Raw genomic sequence first — 24,547 nt, forward strand, 5'->3', positions numbered from 1 at the left:
CTGTTGGTTATTTGTTGTTACCATATAAAAATGCTGACAAACATGTTATCTGTCATATTGGCCGGTCTACTCAACATGTCCTATGTTCTTTTCCTCAGGATGGCTCCCGTCAGAAGCAGAAGAAGACTGTGTCTTTCAGCACAATGCCCAATGACCGGAAAATCAACAGCACTGCTGCCTGCATCTCGTTCATGATGGAAGGCTGCGAGATGAAGAAGGTCCGTTCCAACTCCAGGATGTACAACCGATTTTTCCTGTTGGACCCCGACATGCGCTTCCTGAGGTGGGAGCCTTCTAAGAAGGACTCTGAGAAAGCCAAAATTGAGATCAAGTCAATCCGTGAAGTCAGGGTGGGCAAGAAGACACCGGTGCTGCGGAGCAATGGCCTCTCGGATCAGTTCCCGGATGAATGTGCCTTTTCAATCATCTACGGGGAGAATTATGAATCTCTGGATCTGGTGGCCACAACGGCCGATGTTGTGAACACTTGGGTGATGGGTCTTCGGTACCTCGTATCCTATGGGAAGCATATGCTGGATGTCCCAGATGCCAACCAAACCAGCCTCAGGACATCGTGGATTTGCTCACTGTTTGATATCGCCGATATGGAAAAGGAGGGGCATATATCTATGGCGAGGGCTACCCAACTTATCAAAGGGCTAAATCCTGGCATGAAAACATCAACCATAGAGCTCAAGTTCAAAGAGGTGCAGAAGATCAATGAAAAAATTGGAAGCAACATCACTTGTGACATTTTTGTGGAAGCCTACTGCGAGCTCTGCACGCGACCGGAGATCTTCTTTCTTCTTGTGCAGTGCTCAAGTAACAAAGAATATTTGGACTTGAAGGACCTGATGATCTTTGCCGAGGTGGAGCAGGGCATGGAAGGGGTGACCGAGAACATGTCTTTGGAGATCATCAATAAGTATGAACCGTCCAAAGAGGGCCGAGAGCGGGGTTACCTCACCATTGATGGCTTCACCCGCTACCTGCTCTCGTCCGAGTGTTACATCTTTGATCCACAGCACAAAAGGGTGTGTCAAGATATGACTCAGCCCATATCACACTACTATATCAACTCTGCCCACAATGCTTGCCTGTATGAGGATCACTTCTGGGGGACCTCTGACATCAGTGGTTACATTCATGCTCTTAAAATGGGCTGTCGTAGCATAGAGTTGGTAGTGTGGGACGGACCAGACAATGAACCTCTTATATTTATTGGCCACTCTGTGTCTTCGCAAGTCGCATTCAGGAGCGTTATCAGTGTCATAAACCAGTATGCATTTGAAGCCTCTGAATACCCGTTGATCCTTTGTTTGGTGGTCCACTGTTCTGTGAAGCAGCAGAAACTTATGGCACAATGTTTGAGAAAGAACCTTGGGGAAAAACTGCACTTGGAGCCTCCCAATGCAGAGGAAAACTATCTCCCATCTCCAGAACATCTCAAAGGTAAAATTTTAATCAAGGGAAAAAAACTACCTCCAGACTGCTGCGATTCTGAAGGAGACGTCACCGACGAGGACGAGGGGTTTGAAATTTACCGGAGGCTCAGTGAGGAAGAGAGGCACCAATTCAATGGAGGCGTTCACAAGAAGCTTAGGCTCTGTAAGGAGCTTTCAGACTTGGTCAGCCTCTGTCAGTCGATGCACTTCAAAGACTTTGAGACTTCAAAGAAGAGACAGAAATATTGGGAGATGTGCTCCTTTAATGAAGTGATGGCCAGCAGGTTCGCTAATGAGTATCCTGAAGACTTCGTCAACTATAACAAAAGGTTCTTGTCCCGTGTCTTCCCGAGCTCCATGAGGATCGATGCCAGCAATATGAACCCTCAGGACTTCTGGAAGTGTGGCTGCCAGATAGTGGCCATGAACTACCAGACCCCTGGGTTAATGATGGACCTCAATGCAGGTTGGTTTCGTCAGAATGGGAACTGTGGCTATGTTCTTCGACCATCCATCATGCGGGAAGAGGTCTCCTACTTTAGTGCAAATGCGAAAGACTCATTGCCTGGAGTTTCAGCTCAGCTTCTTCACATCAAGGTTATTAGTGGACAAAACGTACCCAAGCCAAAAGGCTCGGGGGCCAAAGGGGATGTAGTAGAGCCGTATGTGTATGTTGAGATCCACGGAATTCCTGCGGATTGTGCAGAACATAGAACTAAGACTATCATTCAGAATGGGGGCAATCCAATATTTGAGGAAACCTTTGAGTTCCAGATTAACTTGCCGGAGTTGGCTGTCTTACGTTTTGTCGTGCTAGACGATGACTACATTGGTGATGAGTTCATCGCCCAGTACACCATCCCATTTGAATGCCTCCAGCCTGGTTACCGACACGTGCCCTTGCAGTCCCTCACTGGGGAATTCCTGCAGAACACCACCCTCTTTGTCCATGTGGCTATTACCAACCGTCGGGGAGGTGGACGGGCCCAGAAACGGGGAATTTCAGTGCGGAAGGGAAAGAAAATACGGGAGTACACTTCCACCAAGACCACCGGGGTCAAAGCCATCGATGAGGTTTTTAGGACAGCGACCCCGTCACTGAGGGAGGCCACGGATCTCAGAGAGAACTTACAGGTATGGCTTACGGGATGTACTCTAACATTCAACGTTGTTGAAACTTTTGTCTCTTTCGAATCAAGGATTTCATGGTCTTATTGAGGTGATTGTTTTCTGATAATTCTCCATGTTTATTTTAGCATTTCCTTGGGTTTTTTCTAAATCCTATGATTGGTGCCCTTTACCCCAGATAACAGTCCCACATTCTTCATGCACCTTATCAGAAGGATGAAAAAGCAGTCTCATTTATTTCCTTTCAATTCTCCCTGATTGGGGTTGAGCTGTTCCAACTCTGCAACAATTGAGCGGCCTGCAACAAACTGTATGGCAGCATGTTAGCCGCACGTAGAGCACCAATACAAACCAACATTAGGCCCATCAGACGTGATTATAAACAAGCAAGTGTTCTTAATGGTATGCACATGTGCTCATGCACACAACTTGTTAGTCGTGATTGCAGTCCAGTGCAAAGCTCAGCAAATAAAACATTTTAATGCTGCCCCAACTTTCCAACACATGCTTAAAGGGACTATGTCAGAGAGAACTAGATTCCTGGAATTTAGCAGTAAGCATGGCCAGAGCTATCTCTATCCTGTTATATCACACCAAGTATGGCCAGAGCAATCTCTATCCTGTTATATCACACCAAGTATGGCCAGAGCTATCTCTATCCTGTTATATCCCGCCAAGTATGGCCAGAGCAATCTCTATCCTGTTATATCACACCAAGTATGGCCAGAGCAATCTCTATCCTGTTATATCACACCAAGTATGGCCAGAGCAATCTCTATCCTGTTATATCACACCAAGTATGGCCAGAGCTATCTCTATCCTGTTATATCACGCCAAGTATGGCCAGAGCAATCTCTATCCCGTTATATCCCGCCAAGTATGGCCAGAGCAATCTCTATCCTGTTATATCACGCCAAGTATGGCCAGAGCAATCTCTATCCTGTTATATCACACCAAGTATGGCCAGAGCAATCTCTATCCTGTTATATCACACCAAGTATGGCCAGAGCTATCTCTATCCTGTTATATCACACCAAGTATGGCCAGAGCAATCTCTATCGCATTCTATTGTGACACGTATGGCCAGAGAGATCTCTATCCTGTTATATCCCGACAAGTAAGTCCAGAGAGATCTCTAGCCTGTTATATCCCGACAAGTGAGGCCAGAGAGATCTCTATCCTGTTATATCCCGACAAGTATGTCCATAGAGATCTATATCTGACACATAGCCATACAGTGAGCCAATCTATCCAAGGAGGGACTTAGTTTAATCTTTTGTTTGGCTATATGAGCTTTACCCGATACCACCGAGGTGAAGTGTATGCCCAAATAATCCAGCTCATACACCCTCAGTATGACTGCACCATTAATCAGCATATTAGGCATTTTAACATGCTTTTTCCCTGGGCCACAGCCCATAACAGCAGATTTAGCTGTATTAATCTTCAAATCCAAGCAGTTAATAAAATCTGCATACTCTGCGATCAATTTCTGAAGTGCATTGGGGGTTCGGGCTATGAGAGCAGTATTGTCAATGTAAGCCAACAAGGGAAGAGCCCTGTCACTGATTCTAGGGTAATCTGTGTTTGTGTCCACCAGTGCCTTCCATGGCCATAGATGTAAAGAGTGAAGATAACCGGCACCAGCACATGTCGGATCTCCATAGCGCAGACATTCCCGATATCCTGTGTACTACGTTAAGTACAGCCAATATCCCAGCCGCACAATCCATGGACCCGAGCACCGTCCAGCACGTACCTCTATTTACCTTATCAAAGGTGGTGCTCAGATCCATAAAACCCCCCAAAACGGGTTCTCCCCTGATGAAAACTGACCTACCCACCACTAAATAAAGATGAAGGGCCTCGTCACCAGTACCCACACCTAGTCGAAATCATATTGAATATCCAAAAGTATGGAATTGGATGAGATCCACTCCTCCAATTGCCCCCACAAAACGAGCAAATATCTTAAAGGTTGTATCTAATACACATATAGTTCTGTATGCAAGGGGACTGGCACAGTCTCCCTTTTTAAAGATAGGAAAGCTCATGGGCAGTTTCCATGAGGAGGGTATCTCACCAGACTGAAAAATAGCATTACAAATTATTGTTAAATCCGGGACTCATGGTTCCCCCAACAGTTTAAAAAGGTGTGCAGGAACTGCATCTGGCCCGAGTGCACGGTTGCATGGTTGGTTCGAAATGGCTACAGTAACCTCCTACACAGAGAAATTCAAAGGCAAGCCTGGGGGTAATATGGCTGACCTCATTCTGACCAGGATATACATTTGTAAAATGACCTATCCAAACCTTTGCCTCAACTGAAGTTTCTATGCCTTTCAGCACCCACCATATGACAGTCCCTCAGCAACAAGGTCACAACATTTCTTAGAGTCAATATTATCAAATGCCTTCACCGTGGTTTCCCTAGACTATGCTTCCAGCTCCAATTTGCATTTCTATACGGCTGCCCGGTAGGCTGCTCTTGCCTGAACTATTTCTCTTTTAGTTCTCACGGGAGATTTCAAAGCAGTCAAAAGTGCCTGCTTCAAAGTTATACACTCTTCGTTCAAAGAGCTTCTAGCTTGGGGCTTTTCTCTGAGAATTCTCATTGAAAGAATCTCGACAGTAAGCCCATTCATTCAATGAAGAAACCGACCATAGAAGAAGACAAAGGATCTGCTAATATAGCCGAAAGTAAAGGTGTACAATAAGGTAATTTTTCCAGATAAATTGATATCTCTTGTCAGGCATTTCGTGCTTGGTTTTTCTTCTTTTATATTATTCCAAGTTTGTTCATCTGGTTGACACATTGGTGGTGGAGATTTTTTACAGTTGCTTCTTTCTCTGTCCCTTGGCGGGGATGTTGGTGTCTTTTTGTTTTGCACCTAGTCTGGTGCAAATATCTATTGTATTTGTTATATGGATGAATTGTGATTTTCTCTTTGCACGTGTTCTTGCGATTGCGTGATTGTATGATTTTTGCATAATATTTCCGATACCTTATTTTTTTGTACCTATATGATCAAAACCTCACATAAATTCAGTATATTTACATTGTGTTCCATTCTGGACCTGCTTACCATAGTGTGTCTTGCAATTGATCCATTAACATTCTTTCTTCCAGGGCTAACGGGTCATCTGTTGCTTATCTTTGAGAGCAGATTCTAACCCACAATAGATTCCTTTGTGGGCACTGCTGTTGCTTCAAAAGTTATTTTAGATAGATAGAAGATATGGGGAGGTCACTCTTTGAGTGTTCTTAATCAAAACTGAAACCATTTCTCCTGAACAGAAATTGATGCAAATTCTCCTAAACAGAAACTTGTGATTTTACGTGTTACATTTTCTTTCACACCGGAGACCTTTTAATATTTGACCTCAAGTCATATGCAGATTTCACGTGCATCCATGCCATCAATGTTCATCTTTAAATTATACTTTATATCAAACTGGCACAAGCACTGGAGTTTCATTGGTAAACAGCCCCTTTCAATTCCAGATGCAAATGTCTTTATTTTTCACTGATGCTCTTTTTTTTGTGAAAAGTGCCTTTCATTTTTTCATACTTTAGGCACACTTAATTTTAGTCTTCTCGCAATTTCTATCAAAACATTTGTGACGGGCCACCCATTTCCTTAATATATGCCTTTAAATGTATTTCTGCAGAGTTTTTTCATTTTACATGTTCCTGGTTTCAAGCTGCAGAATGTACACATTTTCCATGGTCTCTCTGTTTTATGAAAGGAAACAATGTTTTCCTGTTTTTCAGTTTGAAAATGAATTGGTTGCCTTTCAGTCTGCCAGTCACAATTGTGCTTTCACATTTCCAAGACATGATTTCTGCATTTTTACGCCCATTTAATTTTATTTTTCTGGAAACAGCATTTTGATATGGCAGTTGGGAATGAAATGCTGCCCTTTCAATTTGGCTGTCATTTTTGTGTGTTTTCAATGCTCTGCATTTTAGACCCAACATAGCCAAATGCAGTATCCTTTTTGTCTGGGGTCTGCCTTTGAACCACTCAAATGAAGGACCAGCGTCTGATCCCTATGACTTCCTTTGTTGGTGAAGAATTTTCTTTTCTCTCCAGTCTATGTTTTGAGATAAATATGGGTGGTGACCCTCCTTTTTTGTGTGGGGGCCTGACTCTAGAGGGTTAAACGAGAATATATGAAAGAGGAAATAGTCGGAGGCTACCCTTGTCATTGACGCAAAGGCGGTCACCTTGTGTTAGCAGTGAGGCTAGATTTTTATATACTAGCTCATAAGTATCACCAAGAACAGGAATATCTTAAAACAAAGTTTAATTTATCAAAGACACATATTTACAAAAATAGACATGTGCCTCATTTGGCACGTGGAGTATGTACAACACGAAACAATATAATGTGCATTAAAGTGCGTTAGTAGGTAGAACAAGTGACTGACTGTTATTTCATGTATTGCTAAATCAAATAGCAATACGCAAACATTGTCAATACACAGGGTGTTTTTGGTGTTTCTGGTTCGGTGAGAAGTGGAACTAGGACAGAGGCTGCATGGACGGAGCAGCACTGCTATAGGCACTGAACTGTCTTCAGGACATTGATTCTGGTAAAGACGATGTTGCATAGGGTTTGACGTGCACCTAAAATAGTTATAAAATACGAGTAGTTTAAAAAGTGATCAGGGATTGGTCAATTTTGACAAGAAGAGCACTGCAAAAGGGTGGATCTACCTAAATTACTGTGAATGCGTCATGGCGTGAAGATAATTGGATGGCCGACTGTCGGTAGTACCGGTGCCTGGTATCCCTTACCGCCCAAGTTGTGATGACCCCCATAGTCTTTCCCTATTGGGTTCATCATTTGGGTCCTGGGGACATGCAATTGGGACATTTTCTGCAGTGTTTCCTGGTTCTAGGGACATGACTACGACTTACCCACAGCCTTCCATTGCCTGCATCTGGGGTTGCTTTAACTAGTTACAGATGATTCTGGGAGATGTAGCTCTTATATGCTGGGTTTTCCCAAATACATTTTCTGCCTGCCTTGCTCTGGGAATATAGTTTCTAGTCTCATAGCTGACTTTGTGGACCGGGGTATGTCTGGGGTCACTTAGTCACAGTAGGCAATCACACAGATTGCAAACACTTCAACAAAGTGCTTATTAATTCTTTTTTTTTGTTGATGATTTAGTTTGGTATCGACCTTTTCCATCTTTGTGAGTTAAATGTATTTGAATTAAACGAAGTGAGGTGAAGTGAGAGGAAGAAGGAGAGAACAAAAAAAGTCTTTTGCTGTGCTTCAGGTTTTTCTTCCGTTGAGTTCAAGAATGTTGGAGAGGAAAAGAGAGATTGTGTATATGTATTTCTAGTTCTTTCCGCTCAGAATGAGATCCCATCTTTCTACTGTGTTCATTTGTTACGATGCAAGATCAAAGTAGGTGCCAAATTGCTTGCGTTGAGTTGCGAGAGACTGACATTCCATAACCAAGTGAAATACGGTTTCCGGTATAGTTTGTGTTTTGCAGAAGCGACAGTAGATTTGTGATTTGTCAATCTGTCTTGTTATGGCAAGGTATGAGTTTGTTGGTATAATGTTCAAACAAATTCTTAAAAATGTTAATCTGATGGATTGGTCTGGGAATGATAGCAAATACGGCTGTGGATCATGTATTCTTCTGTTGTCTTTGCTACATTGTAAGGTTTGTTTTTAGCTATTGTTCAGTTGAATAGTTTGGATCCAATCATTCTGCATGAGTTTGGTTTTGGCATGTTGGGGGCGCATGATTAAGAGTTCTTCAGCTATCTCTTGCTGTTCCATTTCTTTGACGATAGAGTTTTTCCATTTATCTACACCATGTTGTTAAAGGTGTTTGGCTGGGTTTTCAGGATTTGAATTGCAGCAGTTTTCTCATCCGAAAGTAGTTTGTGATAGATGTCTAATCTTTTCCAAGATACAATGGATCCAATAGATTGTGTTGCTAGTTCAAATCGTATTCTCGGCATTGGATATGATTGTGGGAGGTGGAGAATCTTGCGCCAGAAGGTTCAAATTTCGTCCAGTTTATTTTTTCAGTGTTGATCAATGCCTCTGTTCCGTATGTTAAGATTGGGATGAATTTTAGTCTGTAATAGGCAATGATTGGTCTGAATGAAAATTTTCCATATTTCCTATGGAGTATGCAACCTTGGCGTGCCAGTGTTTGAGCCTTTTGTTCTACGATTTTGAGCCATTGTTCTTCCTTCTTGGATTGGTTGATTAGAATGCCAAGGTATTTGAATGTTGTAACGTTTTCTAATGGGATTCCAGTGATGTTGAATTGAGGTTGATGTATTGTTTTTGCTTCTGATTTAGTAAGAATCATAGTCTTTGTTTTTGAGATGTTGATTGTTAGCTCGTTTTTGTTCATGTAGTTGCTTAGTAATGTCAAGGCAGCTTGCAATCCAGAGGGAGTTTTGTCGAGCAGGGTGATATCATCCACGTATGCCATAATAGAAATAGGAGTTGAATTTATTTTTGGCGGATTAGTTTGGCTGCTGATCAGGTGGTGTTCAATGTCTGATGTAAACAAGTTGTAAAGAGTTGCTACAAGTGGGCAACCTTGCTTTAGTCTGTTTGATGTCGTTATCGGCTTGGTGGTCATACCTTGTTTTGTTAGTCGTACTTTTATTGAAGTCTCTGAGTAGCGTAAGATAATTGGTTCCAAGATGTTCGGGGGGCAGCTCCATGTTTTGAGTTTTGCCCATAGTTTCTGTTGTGATATAGCGTCAAAGGCCATCTTCAGATCAATGAATGCAGCATATATTGTGGTCTTATTGTTCATGGCTTCATGTTTGATGAGATGGAGTAGAAGTAGGTTGATGTTGTACCAACATTGGGCGTAAAGCCTGTTTGCCGTGTTGAAATCCGGCCATTGTTTGTAGCCCAAAAGGTTAGTTGTTTTTGAAGTGTTTTTGCAAAGAGTTTCCCGAGTGGGTCCAATAGGGCGATTGGGCAGAAATTCTGAGTTTGATCACGGGGTCCTTGTTTGTAGATCGGGACAATTGTTGCTGATCTCCAAGAAGTTGGAATTTGGTGAAGTGAGTTTATGATGTCTATTATTTGACACATGAAGTTTGCCCATGCCGGGGGGATCTTGCTTCAGTACGGCATTTGAAAGTCCGTCGGGACCAGGCGCTCGTGATGTATTTAGGTTCTTGATCATACATAACAAGTCGTCGTAGGTTGTACTTACTGTCCATGTTGCTTTTTTGTTGTTTGGTTCTTCTACAAGTTGAGACGAACGGTCTGCGTAAATGTTCGAAAAATGTGTAATCCACGTTTGTTGTGGGACGTTGGCTGTTAACTTGTGCTGTTTTTGGGAGTTGTCATTCAGGACATTCCAAAGTTCTCTTGTGGTGTTTGATTTGTATGTCTTCATTATAGTTTCTGCATCTGTTTGTAGTAGGATTTTTTGTTGCTATATTTTCCAATTGTTGTATGATTGTTTCAATTTTGAAATGTGTGCGTTGTTTTCTGCTGTTTTTATTTTCTTTAGCTGTCTTAAAGATTTTGCCTAAGCCTTTTCCTTTTCTGCTATTTCCTGATTGTATGTATGCAGATGAGTTTTTTCTGGTCGATTTTTGACTGTTTGCTGAAAAGGAAGGAGTATCCACTCATAGTTCAGTTTTTCAACATCTGTCTTGTTCGAGGCAAGAGGCTTTGTCGATAGTAAGGCTAATGCTGCTTGAGGAATGCGAAGTCTTGAAGATGTTACATCAAGTTCTACTGGAACTACTTTTAGGATTGGATCTTGTTTGGTGATGGAATGAGAGTATACTGTTAACTTGTTGTGAACGCTGTCGTTGGAACCTGTCGTGTAAGCTGACTTCACTGAATCATGTAAAGTTTCTGAAAGGAATATATAATCGATGATTGCCGATGAGGATCCTCTGAACCATGTTGGCACGTAGGAGATGGAGTTGTTCATTGCATGGTTTAGGAGGATGAGATCTCGAGTGAGTATTTCGTGCATCCATCTTGCTGCTTTTGGTGAAAGTTGATCATTGGTTCTGGGCGTGCCATTCTGGGTAAATAGGTTAATGTTTAGATCCCCGCACAGTATTACTTATAGATGGGCATGAGTTCTGACAAGCTTGTCAATTGTAATGAATACACCGTCCATGAATGCTTCCATTGTTATTGTAGCGGGGTTCCAATACAAGTTAAAAAATAGCAATTGTTTCATCAGTTTTTTGGCTTTGTGTCTTCTGCATCGTCGTTATAATTGTTAATTGAATCCAGGGATTGATATTTTCGCTAGTCAGTACTTTCCATTGAGGATTTATTTTGATTAAAGTAAGGAGTCCTGATGCTGGTCTTCCTTGTTTTTTTTTTAACTATTGCAGGGTTGAGAAAGGTGAGAAAACCACTGCACACTGGCGTTTCACTAATCCACGTCTCTTGCAGGCATATGATTTGGAGGTTTTCTAGGTCAGTTGAGGAATGGGTGAACAAGTGCAAGTTTCCTCTGATGTTCCATGAGCAAAGTGACCATATAATGTCTGGATTCATTGATTGTTATGATTGAGAGTAGAGTGAAAAACTTGATGATATGGTTTCTGTGAATGAAGATTCTGAGTCATAGATTCTTTTGAAGGGTCGATCTGTTCTGTTTGCTTCTTCTGCTTTTTCGACTTCCGTCCCGGAGGTGGGATTTCCTGAGTGATCCTCGATGCGCATATTTATCTGTTTTTTTGGTTTGTTTTCTTGTTGATGTAGATGCCCAGCAATTAAAGCCCAGTTTAAGGAGCTGGGCGCATTTTGATAAGATCAATTCTTGGTAATTTTGGGGGAAGAGTTCAGCAACAATTTTGTCAAGATGCTTCTCGTCTTTGAAAGTTATTAGATCAATCCTTTTTGTTGTTATTTGTTGTAGTTGTGGAATCGCTCTGAAAAGGCATAAGATATTTGTTCGGTTAAGTATCAGTGGTTCAGGTCTATTGGTTTTGTTTTCAATGTGAATTTCATAGATTTGGTTTTGTTGTAAAGGATTGACAAATGATGGTAGCATGCAATCAATATTACTTGAAGAACATGAACTGAGCGATTCGTCAGAAATTTGATTCTATGATTCTGATAGTGCAGAGAAGTTTTCTTGTAGCGAGTCCTCAGAAGTTTGTTCATAGATGTCCAATGGTGATGGTTCTTGATTGATTTTATAATCATCTATTATTATGAAGCTTGAGGGTGTTTCGGAGTGTCTAGGTGGCGGTGTGTCATCTGTTATCTGCGCTCCGAGAGTTGAAATGTTGAGGAGATCTTCGTCTTCGATGGAAGGTTCGTACACTGGTCCATAGTTCTGTAAAACCACAGTGTGGTGTTGCTGGTTTAGTTTGTTTTTATTGTTATCCTTTTTGGACGGGCAGGGTATCTTCTCTACCGGTACTGAATGGGTTTGATCCGTTGTCTTCTCTGTGGTTGGTTGATGCCTAAGTTCTGTCGGTTTTACTGTTCTAAGGAACGCTCTTGAGCCTGTAGGTCATTTTTTGTTTGGTTTTGACTGTACTGGTTTCGTGTAATTGGGTAGTTTGTCCTTCAAGAAGATCTGGTACTGTTCTGTTTTGTTCTTGGTTGAGTAATTTGGGTCTTGGGTCTCTGGAAGTGAGGTTATGATAGGTTCTGCTTTTCTTTGTGAATTGGTTTCGCAATTGGAACGGGCTCCATCTTTTGGTTGTTGGGGCGTGATGTTGTCTGCGGAAGCTGATGTGACTGGGTCGATCGTTGACATTGGATTCTGGACTGTTTGGTGTTGCTGTTGAGCTTTAAGTTGAGCTAGTAGTTCTGTATTTAAGTTGTTTTTTTCTTGGCGATCATTTCTTGCTATTTCTAAAAGACGTTGTTGCCATCGGTTGGATTGCTCTGCTTCGAGGTTCAAACGGGATTCAATTTTGGTTACGAAATTCTCTGTATAGATCTGTTTAGAATGTGTGAGTGCTAGAAGAGTTGCTTGATGCTTTATGTTGTCATTCATGGCTTCATGGAGCTTCATAAAGGGGATCATTGTTTGCGAAAGCACTGCAATGAGCATGTTTTGTAAGTAGAGCATAGTGGTCGGAATCCTGTGGTTGGAGTAATCCTCGTGTTCGGGTTTGTTGAATGTTGTATTGGTAGCTTTGATTTCTGTTACACATGGTTGAGGAATAGGCTGTTCATTGTTGGTTATGTGATCAGGCGTGTAGTAGGATTCATCTGTGTCGTAGGTGAATCGAGTAGGAATGTTTTGAATTCTTGTTCGGCTTGGTTCAGTTTCTCTTTTGATGTATCTTTGACTGATTTCTTGTGTCAAGTATGGGGTTGAGGTAAGCTGGGATTGATGGTTTGCAGTGATATTTCCAAATATTTCCTTTCGTTTGTCAAGACTTAGCATAATTGATTCGATTTCTGTAATGTCCATTGAAAGTCTTCTTGCTTTTGTTATAGTTTGGTTTTCCGTGTTTTCTGGTGCTAGAGCAAGTTTGTTTGCATTGTGTGTGTGTAGCCACGCAAGTTTGGCTAGTCTTGCTTTTTCCTTCTTTGTTTGTTGAGTTAATGAAGCTGGTGGTTGTTGTAGGGTAATGGTAGGCCGTGGTTCGTCTGGTTGGATTTTTCGAGGTTCATGATTGTTGCAGTCTTTCCTGTTTGCGCCTGAATCTTTTGGGATGGCATCTTTGTTGGTGTTGTTTGAATTCTCGTGTTTGTTTGATTCTGAAGGTTCCGGAGGTGATTCATGAGGTTGGCCGGCAGGGGGTTTATTAGGTGAGTTAGCTGAATGATCTGTCGGGGTAGGATCGATGTTGATGGCCAATGTCTCTTCTTTCGGTGATGTTGGTCGTTCTTTTGGTGTTCCGTTTTTTGCACTTCCAGTAGTGTTTTGCTGCTGAAGAGGGTGTAGGTTTCGAGACGTCGGTGATGGTAGCAGTTTCTGTTCGACATAGCTTCATGAATTTCCTTCTGTTGGTTGAACATCGTTGGCTGACTGGATAGGGGTGATTTCTATTTGAGCAGGTGCTAAGTCTGGATAATTGTGCATGTCGAGGACTTGAATCTCATGCTGGTCGGACGTGGTGATGGTGCTATGGATTTGAGCTTGTATATTGATCTGAGTCTGTGAAACTGGTTGTTCGTTTGGTTGTCTGGATAGTTCTAGGGTTGGACGATCAGTTTTTGTTTTGGAAAGGTCGTCTGTGGTGGAGACCACCTCAATGTTCAATTCCGTATTCTGTTGGTGGTTATTCGGGAGAGATTTTGTTATTTGAGCTCTGGAAAGTGATTGTTCCAAGGTTAGTTGTGATGAGTCTGAGGCAGGCATTGCAGCAGTGTTGAGTTTAGTTCTCATTCTTGTTTTGGGGCATACAACAGATTGCTGTTTGGGTCGAGTTGCCGACATTTCTCCTTTGGTTGATCTGGAGTCTGTCTACAGTTCCGTCATGCAGGCCCTGTCAAAGACCAGGGGACTTTCTCTTCGGGTTTCCTGAGTGAGAGTGTGGCAAAGACTCTGTTCAGGTTGTTGTCCACTTTCTTTTCTGGCGCTGGATTGAAGGAGGTGAACGTTGGTATTGCGGCCGTCTAGGATCTAAGGGGGATGCCCTTTCGAATTCCTTGAGAGAGTTGGAAACTGTAGCAGTTATTACGTTTTGGTTAGAATCCAAGGGAAGAGTCCTTTCGGTCTCCTAACCATCCAAGTGATTTGGTGGTGCGGCTGGGGTCTAGGATCTAAGGGGGATGCCCTTTTGAATTCCTTGAGAGAGTCTGAACTGTAGCAGTTATTACGTTTTGGTTAGGATCCAAGGGAGGAGCCCTTTTGGTCTCCTGATTTAGGTCTTGGAAGATCTGGGGCAGATCTAGGGGGGATTCCTTTTTGCTTTCCTTGATGGAATCTGAGCTGTATAAGTTGTTGCAGGTTGTTTCGGGTCCAAGGGCAGAGTCGGTCTCCTATCCGTGCGAGCAGTACAAAGGTGAGACTATAGTCTGCAGGATTCACCTGGATAGAAGATGTTAGAGAGGTTCTGTTGAGATCCAAGGGACGAGCCCTTCCGGTCTCTCAACAGGTTTAGTAGGTGGTCAAGTGGTGGCAAGTACGAGGTTGTAGTTGTAGTCTGCAGGATCCAAGGGGCAGACTCTTTTCAGTGAAAAAGCTCTGTAGAGATCCAAGGGGCAATCCCTTTCGGTCTCTCAGCAAAAGAGCTTGATGGGTGTCGCGTTCAGTTTAGAGCAGCTAGGCAGAAAGCTCTGGTCGTGGGCTGCGAGCAATGGAGAAGGACAGTCTGGGGGTGTAGCTGTTGGAAGAGGGTGTGGAGCGTAGGTTCATATTTCAGGTCTAGGCTTTGGTGCAGTAGCTAGAACCCGATGGTGCGCACAAACGAGACCAGGTTTTAGAGCACAAGGCAGGAAGCTCTGCTTGTGAGCTTGCGAGCAATGGAAAAGCACAGTCTGGGTTTGTATCTGTTGGAGGCAGTACGCAGGCTCAGATGCGGGTCTAAAGGTATGTTTTAATATTGGGAGACAGACCGTGCAGGATGGCAGGGCGGACTTCGCATGAAAGACGTTCAGAAAGGGGAAAGACAACAGTCCGCAGACTAACTCACTGAAGTTTCGGTAGGCGAAGAGGGATGGACGGTGTCTCCTCAAAGGACGTGTGGAGGGGCGGAGGGGTCTTTCAGGGTTATAGGGTGATGGGCTGCAGCTCGGGAGACGTGGTGGTAGGTACGCGGGCGCCGGTGTTGTTAGTGAAGGTTTGGCAGGGAGACTGTCGGACAGATGAAAGGTTCTGCGTCTGCACTCAGCCGTCAGCACGGTCCTGAGGCGAAGGACAAAGAAGCGCTGGAAGCTCTAATGGGATGTCGGACATCTGAGAGGCTCCGCAGGTGCACTCGGCATTCAGCACGGTCCTTTGGCAGAGGATGAAGAAACGGTGGAGGCTCAAGTGAAGAAGAAGGGGTGGAGGCTCAGGTGAGTGGAGGGAAAGGGGGGAGAACTCACCAAGGGGAGGCAGAGTTTTCCGGTATGTCAGGAGAGGCTGCTGCGCCATAGGCTGGCGGGGAGGGAAACGGGTTGGACACAGGTCTGCCTGCTGCACACAGCCTTCAGCGTGGTCCGTGGGCAATCGAGAGGGGAGCGCTGAGCAAGCGAAACACAGCATATGTCGGCTGTTTCGGGTGAGACTGCAGCGCAGGAGGGAGACGGGTTGAACGCAGGTCTGCCCGCTGCACACAGCCTTCAGCGTGGTCCGTGGGGAAACGAGGGTTGAGCGCTGAGCAAGCGAGACACATGGTATGTCAGCTTGTTAGGGAGAGACTGAAGCGCAGGAAGGAAACGGGTTGAGCGCAGGTCCGCCCGGTGCACGCGGCGTATTCCGTGTATTCCGTGGGCAGTAAAGGAACCACAGCGAGACAAGGGGTGGGCAGGGGAGTGGGGCGCGGATGCGCGGGAGGGTGGGTGGGCTTTTGGGACGGGGGCAGGACTCACCGCAAGGGGAGGTGTTGGGAGGTTTGCTGTCCAAGTTCAGCCGGCAACAAGATTTCTCTCACGAAGATCCTTAGGAGAGCTTTGGGGGCAGTGAGCCGCGGAGCCTCCGCGGCCGCTCCGCGGCTTGCTGGATATTTTGAAGCTGGAAACAGTAGCAATAGAAAGAGGACAAAGTGGGTTCAGTTCAGTTCCTCTGATGAATACTGGAGCAAAAGCTGTAGAGTCTCGCACAAACACAGACCAAAAGACACTGCAGCAGACTCTGCCTTATTGTAGGCAGACACACAAAGCCAACTCTGACCACTGCACTGTTTTTATGATGTCTATATTGTGGACTGGCACACAAAGAACACTGTGAACACTGCACTATTCTTGTGAGGCGCATGGTGCAGGTAAAATAAAAAAATGCTACTGTGAACACAGAAAAATGTGTAGCATGCATTTGCTAAAGGCAGAAACCCTGGCCTCATTCTAATTATGCCAGTCTGGTAACATTGATACCGGACCTGCACCGCCAGAGTCACCTGGATAGCAGAACGGCACACGTCTGCAGAGTTTCACAGAAGCACCGGCACCGTCCGTGGTCCCCATTCCGACTCAAATGGGCATGGGGCTTTCCAATTACCGGCGCCTGACTTCCCGGAATGCCAGGGTTGTAACCCCCCCCCCCCGTGTTTCCGCCAAGCCAGGTGTTGGTAAAATGGGCAGGTCTGGCGGTAACATGCTGGTTTTACCAGCACGGTTACCATCGGACTTGTGATGAGGCCATCTTACTGTAAACACGTCACCACAGCCAGGCAGACCATATCGTAAATAATAAACTATTCATATCAATTAGTTAGTGTATGCAGACACCTGTGTAGACAGGATGAGGTATGTGAAATGTGGCGCTGTAGTTGTGTCTCTGTCACGCATACCGCTGAACGCACCTGCATTTGACAGCTGTCCGCCGCCATTTGCTTCACCCACCCGCGCAGGGAAGGCCTTCGTCTGGCGGTACAGAGGGACATTACCAGCTTTTTGTCATCTGTGAAATCCAGCGAGGACGGTCGGCGCCGCAGCCTCTCTGTGACTCGTGCTACACGGAAACTAAATCTGGGTCTGCTGGGATTCCTGGAAATGTGCGAAATGAAGGGGCGTTATATTTTCTCTTGCTTTCCAGAGCAAGCCAGGAGCTCTTCTTGCGTAAAGTGGCTGCTTCCTTTATTCCAAACGTGAAGACGCGACTTTATCTGATGTCCCGTTTTCTTCTAGAAAGCTGTGCTCATGTATAGTGACTAACTCAGTATCTGCAAAGACACCCTAATAGATTGTAAAATGTAACCACGCATGTATGCTTTTTTGTATTTCCCCTGGCCTTGGATGTCACTTCATGTGATGTCATCAGAGGTCAAAGGTCACATTTACCATCAAGAACCAGGATTGGCTTTCAACTGCCAAGCGTCTATGAAAGGTTGGGATCTTTGTCATCCGATTTTCTTTTTGTATCCACTTCGGGGATGCCACTTATGTGATAATATTGCAGGTCAAAGGCCATATGACATTTCAACCACCAACCAGATCTGGTGCTCAGCAAACGTCTGTGAACGACTGAGAAGGGTTTGTCATGTGATTACATTGACTTCTGATGACCCGACCATTAGGAGTTCTGAAAGAGCAAACACGAATTCAATCCAGACCTAAATAAAGGGAATGATGTTGAATTTGCACCTGGGGAAGAGTGCTGAGCCAATCAGGTGGCTGGAACAGCAGGCAAGAATACACATTCTCTGCCCGCTGCTTCCCGCGACCGGAGGTCCTTCCCTGGGTGGTGCCATTCTTTTCTTTTTAATTTGGAGAGGAAACCGGGAGAAGCTCCCTGTTGCTTCACCACCCAACCCCCAAATAAACCATGCCGCTTCCCCACCCCCTCCCTCTCACACTACTTTCCTGCTGGACCAGAGCTTTGTCCTCCGGTCCCAGGGCTCCTCCCGTCTCCCTGGCGCCGCCATACAAATCGCAAAGAAACTTACTTTCCCTATGGCGACGGCCATCTTTTTTTTCCTCAGTGATTGGCGTCGCTTGCACAGCCAATCTCCAATGAAAAGAAAACAAACATTCAGACCCCAGATAAACCCCAGGGTGAGAATGGCTTTCACCCCGGCTGTAGGGGGGCAGACTTGGCCTTTAACGGGCCACAGCCCTTGACGAGGCCCTCGCTTCACTCAGGCTTACCTGGGCTCTGGGCTCGGGTTGGCGAGCCATTAAAGGCCATGTCTGCTCCCCCAGAGCGGGGGTGAAAGCCATAAGCTTGATGAGTGGGAATGATGAAAAAGGAACACTGGGAAATCCATTGTCTACGTCACAAAACCGTTAGCGCCCGAGCCTGATATGATACAAATCCCTTGTTTTCTGTTCGGTTGTTTGAAGTTGTTAGAGACTTTTGAAAATGGGATTTGGCAGGAGAACCCTGGGGCGTGTTTTCCTTTCTCCTTCTGCAAGCTATGACTCGCAACCAACGAGGGACCGAGAGATGTCAGTTGCACGAACATGCACAAAGTGAATCATCCAATCACATCTCTTGCGACTTCCTTCTGTCTTATCCCCTCCAGGAGATGGAAGCCTGGTGCCCGACAGTGACGTCACAGAGGCCAGAACGAAGGACTCTCTCACTGCCCCCCGCCCCCCCCAGCGGTGTTCCGATACACACACGTCACAGAGACCGGCACAGAGGGCACTCTCAGCCCGACCCCATCTCCCCACCTGTTCCGATGCATAGACTGCATTGTCTGTTCAGAGTAGAGATTGCTTAGACATATAGGATCTGATAGCCCATTAGGCCCTAAGGGTCCATCCAGTCTGCTGGAATAACGGCCTACTCTTGACACTGTGTTCCCTTTATGTTCCCCAGCTGTGTCTGTAATGTGTACTGAACCTTGGCCTGTGCATGGAGGGAGGATCATTCCGGGTCTCTAAATATTCCAATATATTACATGTTGGCTTATTTAGATATATTCAAACTTACAAATATGTTCACACATTCATATATACATCTTTCGGCTTGTTTAGTCTGCATCGATCAGAATTTCTGTTGGCCTGCTTTTGCAATCCTAGTCTACTGTAGGCGCTACCTGTCAGGTGTAACAGGAGAAAAGTTGAATGACATGATATGATAGGTTATTTATAACGCACTTAATACCCAGAGGTTTCTCAGCGCTGCGGATCCGGGGATCGAACCTGTGTTCCGTGTCGTCTTGCGTCCAAGGAGAGCACGTTGCCCTTAAGCTGTCCTCCCGAGACAATACCCTCCTCGGTTCCGTTAGCATGCTTGATGGTTCACTAATCACCAGCCCAGTGTGTAGGCCCGTCTTTGTGCCTTTTTCGGTCTTCTAGGCGCTATAGTGCCTCCACCTGTTCCACGTTGTGGACTGCAACCACCAACGCGATGCCCATTTGTGTTGGCGTTTCCCCCCAATTATAAATCTTCGCTTCCAGTGTGAAATGAACCCCATGGATAGACTTTAAAGAACAGTCTGAATAAAGGTTTGATAGCAACAAATAATCAAACTAAATTTAATAACAGTAGTGAAAATAGAAAAAGCTTCCAAGTGTTCAAGCTGGGTTGAGACAGCGGGCGCTCCTATCTGTTCAGCTGCTAGAGTCTTGATTCAAATCTCTGCAATCATTTTGAGGTTCTGAGCCACATGGTTTGGAACATTTGCGTCGATTTGAACCCCTTTCGTTCCCATTCCTTTAAATATCTGTGGACTTCATATGAGCGCTGATGGTTGGTGCCAACTGCATTGCTGTCTAAATGACGCAGATGGACGTTTATAAGAGCATTTCTATTTACGATCATGGTTGCCTGTTAGGAAGTGCGGCAACTGGCAAGCAGGGCCGGCCTTAGGGCAGGGCCGCCCCGGTGGCCGCCTGGGGTGCCATTAGTCCCCTGCCGTGCCAGCCTGGCCGGGGGAGTCTTTCAAGGTCTTCCCAAAGCTGGAGTGGTGGGAGAAGGTGTGGCAGGCGCCCTATTGAAATTAAATGCACCCCACTCCCGGGAGCAGAGCACCAATAGGGCGCTCTGGCGACTATTGACAAATTTGGCACCCCCGCAGGACCAGGTGCTGGTAGGGGGAGGGGCACCGCATTTTTGTTTTGCTGCCCAATGTGCTGCGGCCTCAGCATGGCAACCATTGGAGAGGTGTGATGGATGAGGAACAATTTGTAAACAAGTGCCAGGGACCAAATATTTTTGAGCACTCGGTGACACTGCGGGTGGGCAGTTCCCCACCACTGCTATCACCTCCCATGGCTGTTCCCCACAGTGTCAACATATTTGGGGTGACACAACTGCTTGCACCTGCTCATGGTGGTTGATCGATGCACAGACTATCACCACTTCATACTTAAAGTGAGCCTGAAACAATAAGTGCCAGAGCTCAAAAATTAGTGCCAGGGCTGAGCCCTGGTAAACACCTCCACAAAGTAAGCACTGATGGGACCGGCATATGAAGGAACTTGCTCCCGCAGTTCAGGAGCATAACCGCGACTTTGAGGCCACATGCTGGCAACCAGTGCCATCAGTTCTGCATGGTACAAGCAAAGTGGAGGAAGTTTGTTCACTTTTCGTTTTAGAAACTGGGGAAGTCCCGGAGGATTCTGTCTACCCAGGGTCGGATTGGCCCCTCTGCCTTTTGGCCCGTGGCCGGGCTGAAATCGTCCCTGGAGAGTGGGGGCTGGTTTCTGGCCATGCCTGTGCCGGTTTGGAAAAAAAGAAAAAATTGAAGAAAAAAAAATCCATTTTCTTTTTTTTTCAAAAAGCCTTTCATCCTACTTAGGTCGATAAATGAGTACCAACACAGGTTGGATGATATTGTATGCATATTTGTTCTATTAAAAAGAGCTTAAGCATAAGTGCCACACAATAATATATTATCATTTGGCCTTGGACCTCTGCTTGGATTCACAGTAATTTAGTGTACTTAGGAACAATGCTATTTGATGTCACTTCCTGTTTTGTCAAGGGGTGAAAGGTCGTGTTTCATTGCTTCCTGGGGTGTCACTTTGGGGTGGGGTCAAATGACATAACTTGCAGTGATGTCATCAGAGGTCAAGGGTCGTGAGGCAAGGGGTGGGCCACTTTTTTGAGGCGAGGAGTGGGCCACTTTTTTTTTGGGTGACCAAGCCTATTTCTTGTCCCAGTCCGACCCTGTGTCTACCCTCTGTATCAAGGCGCTGTGTAAGGATCAGGAGTTAGTCTGCAATTCTGAATTATTTTACGGTTTTCGAGGTAAAAGGCAGAGCATATTTGATGCTGGAATCCCTGAGGATTGACTTGTTCATGCTGTTTTATTAGCTTTAGCTTGGGCGCCCACATTTTTGGTGGCCAAACAGATGTAGGTGCCATTGTAGATTTAGAGAGCAAAGAGAAACCGCAGTCTCCAAAGATGGCCTCCCGATACTTTAAAATGTGACAAGACAATAAGAGCCCCTAGCTGTCATAATTGAGAAAGTTAGGGTAGGATCCAAATTCTATATAATAATAATTACTTTATTGTGGTATAATCCAAAATTTGGACTTTACACAAACATAAGCACAATCATGAGAAAGAAACATAAAAAAACCTAAAAGACATAGGCAAAACATAGATCATGTCATAAGACATTACAATATGTAGCCTCTGTAACATAAAACTGAGTAATCTTAAAATAGTCTCATTGGCCGATAGCAAAATAGAAATCTCTGTAACTACAAACCACACGTTATGTAAGAGTAATCAAAGCAAAATATATAAGATAACAAATGCAAGCCTACTCAAGGGCATCGATTATATACAAAACGTGTATAACTAAAAAAAGTCAAATCAAATAGCGATCGTGTGTGTTATATAACATAAATATTTTCCACGGCAATCAGGTCAGTCCTTAAGCACTTAAATCAGGGAGTAGAGTCCTAATGTGTGTCCACAGTCTATACAAGGCAAGCTGGAATGCCATTGATTCAGAGTTTAAGCATGCGTCCCAAAAGGAGTCACCAAGTTCTATGTAGGGATCTACCAGATTACTTTGAACCAAGGAAATCTCTATGGTTCTGCCATCTATGATGTTAGTCCAGTATGGATGTGTATTGTATTGTATTGTACTTGTCACTTATATAGCGCCTTTTACCATCATTATAGTCTCAATGCGCTTGTGGTGGAACATCCTCAGGGACCTGAGTGCAGAATGAGGTCACGGAGTACGATTACAATGCAAGTGTGCACTTGACCAGATAAGGCTTAGCAGGGTTGGCCAGGCTTCGGTAGAAAGCCACCCATGAGGTCAGGCATGTGGATGTTGCTGAGGAAATGAGTCAGGAGATGGCGTGAGTGCTAGAGAATCGCTATGTGTTCAACGTGGCCGAATTTGTCATAGGTCGGTGCTGCATTCTGATGTCAGGGGTGCTGAGGCGTAGTCTGGTGTAAGTAGGTGGGGAATTATGTGACCAGCATGACCGAGTTTTGTCTTAGTCCTTGATGTATTCTGATGTGTGCGGATAGCCATGCCTGCGGCTATTGGCTACCGAAGTGACGCGTTATACGTACCTCGCAGCTTCGGTGGTGAATTCATTCATTGGTAGGAACTTTGTGATGATGACATTGTTTTCTGTGTCAGAAGCAAAAATGCTGACGTATTTCCATTTTGTTTTTAAACAGTGGTCCACCCCACATTATCACAGTATTAAGTGTGCCCCCCAAATCCCTTATCTATACGCCTTCCATTTACCCCTTGTGTGGATGAGGCATAAACGGGAATGTCTAAGCCAGGGTTTTACAGTGGCATAAAAAACGGAAAGCGGGACAGTATTTGAGAGAGAATACTAGACACTTCTTCACTATTTGGGATAAGAACAGTACCGGTTATTAATGGTAGAAAGAAAGGAATGCAGATTTGAGAAAGAAAAGCTAACCCCCCCCCTGGCAAGAGACACTCTTCCCCTGCCAGAATATTGCAAAGGGCCCTTGCTAACCACTACCATCTGGGAAAATTAAATTGCATTCCATTACCTGGAGTCAAAGCCAGATGGGGTCCCCCAACTCATTGCACTACACAAAGGCTGTGGCCAGCACCTCCCCCCTCCCCTTCTCACCAAATGGTACACGGACACTTGCAAAAGTGTGGGTACCGCCAGAGGCATAGCCAGGATTGTCCAACAAGTGGGGCCTGAAGCTAATGTAGTTGGGCCCACAGTGGCAAATTACATCTGTAAATGCCCACAACGCCCTGCAGAGTGGGCATTTACAGAAGTTGGGTGGGCCTTGCCTGCTTGGGCCCTACTCTGTCTACTCCTCTGGGCACCACCCCCGTCCCGAAGCAGGGCGGGCATCCTGGGTGTGAGGTTTTATACTCCCAGAGGAAGAGGAAGGTAAGCTGGCCCTAATAGGCGTGAGGGGAAATCTATTGCAAATTCTTGAGGAAAGTAACAGTGGTGGCTTTCAACACCCTCTCCCACCCCACTGTGATGTGTTGCCTCAGGGAAGAGGCGGGAATATCAGAAAATGCAGCGAACTGGATGGCCTGCTTTCTAGAAGCTAGGATATCCGGAATGGACTGGAGAATCTGCATCGGGACCAGAGCAAGTTTCCTGTGGGACTGTCGGGGCGCTTGCCTCTCACCGCTCCGATTTAACATATATATCAAGCCAGTACCTGACTTGCTTCTTGATCAATTTGTCATGTTGTAAAACTATGCAGAAAATACACGGATACGTTTCCATTTAGGCAATGATCAGCAGGCAAACATCACCTGCATGCTATTAAGTTTTAATTTGGTGGAAAGGGGATGATCGTCTTAATCAAGACAAAACCCAGCCACTTTTCAGCTCTTCGGCATTGTCTAAGATTGTCTCCTTAAGCTATGTATAAAGAGGCACTGCCCCTGTAAGGCAATGGCAATTTTCTGGAGCAAAAGGCTTTCATTTCAGCTAATTTGCATACCCACAATGCCTTGCTGATGTGGCTCAGAACTGGAGGTGAACTTCCACCAATGGTTATTAGGTGGCGTTGTGGCATGTGTGACTCCACTCAAATGGATTACCTTACTTTCACATTTCAGGTGACAGTTTCTTTTTCAAACCTTTTTAAACCCACCATTTCTGTGATGTTTGTTCACTATGCCCCAATGTTCCAACATAGGACTGTCAGACTATACTACAGTGATAAGCCCTAGGAAGGGGGAAACCACGTATGTAATTGGCAACAGTCTTGAGAAATGTCTGTCTTGGAGGGATTACGCTATGGATACAGTGGTACTGACTTGTAAGGTAAAGGCAATTTTCTGGAGCAAAAGGCTTACCTTTAAGCCAATGTGCATACCCACAATTCTTGCTCATGTAGCTCTGAACTGGAGGTGAACTTCCAGCGATGGCTACTAGGTGGCATTGTGTCATGTATGACTTCGCTCATATAGATTATCCTACTTCCTTATAGTCCGGAATTCTGCTCTCGGGTCATTTCATTTCAGTATCTAATAAGGTAAAG

The 24,547-nt window shown here is 44.9% G+C and overlaps 1 protein-coding gene across 1 annotated transcript in view; it reads left to right on the top strand.

Annotated features, from left to right (window-relative positions):
• LOC138521543 (inactive phospholipase C-like protein 2) overlaps positions 1–24,547 on the top strand; it is a 639,517-nt gene that overhangs the window by 337,754 nt on the left and 277,216 nt on the right. The window contains exon 2 of the mRNA XM_069634464.1: positions 99–2,579. Within this exon, the coding sequence (XP_069490565.1) occupies positions 99–2,579 (2,481 nt within the window). The remainder of the gene's footprint in view (positions 1–98; positions 2,580–24,547) is intronic.

Source organism: Ambystoma mexicanum, chromosome 13 (assembly GCF_040938575.1).
Source record: "Ambystoma mexicanum isolate Mex_15411 chromosome 13, UKY_AmexF1_1, whole genome shotgun sequence".
Lineage (NCBI taxonomy): Eukaryota > Metazoa > Chordata > Amphibia > Caudata > Ambystomatidae > Ambystoma > Ambystoma mexicanum.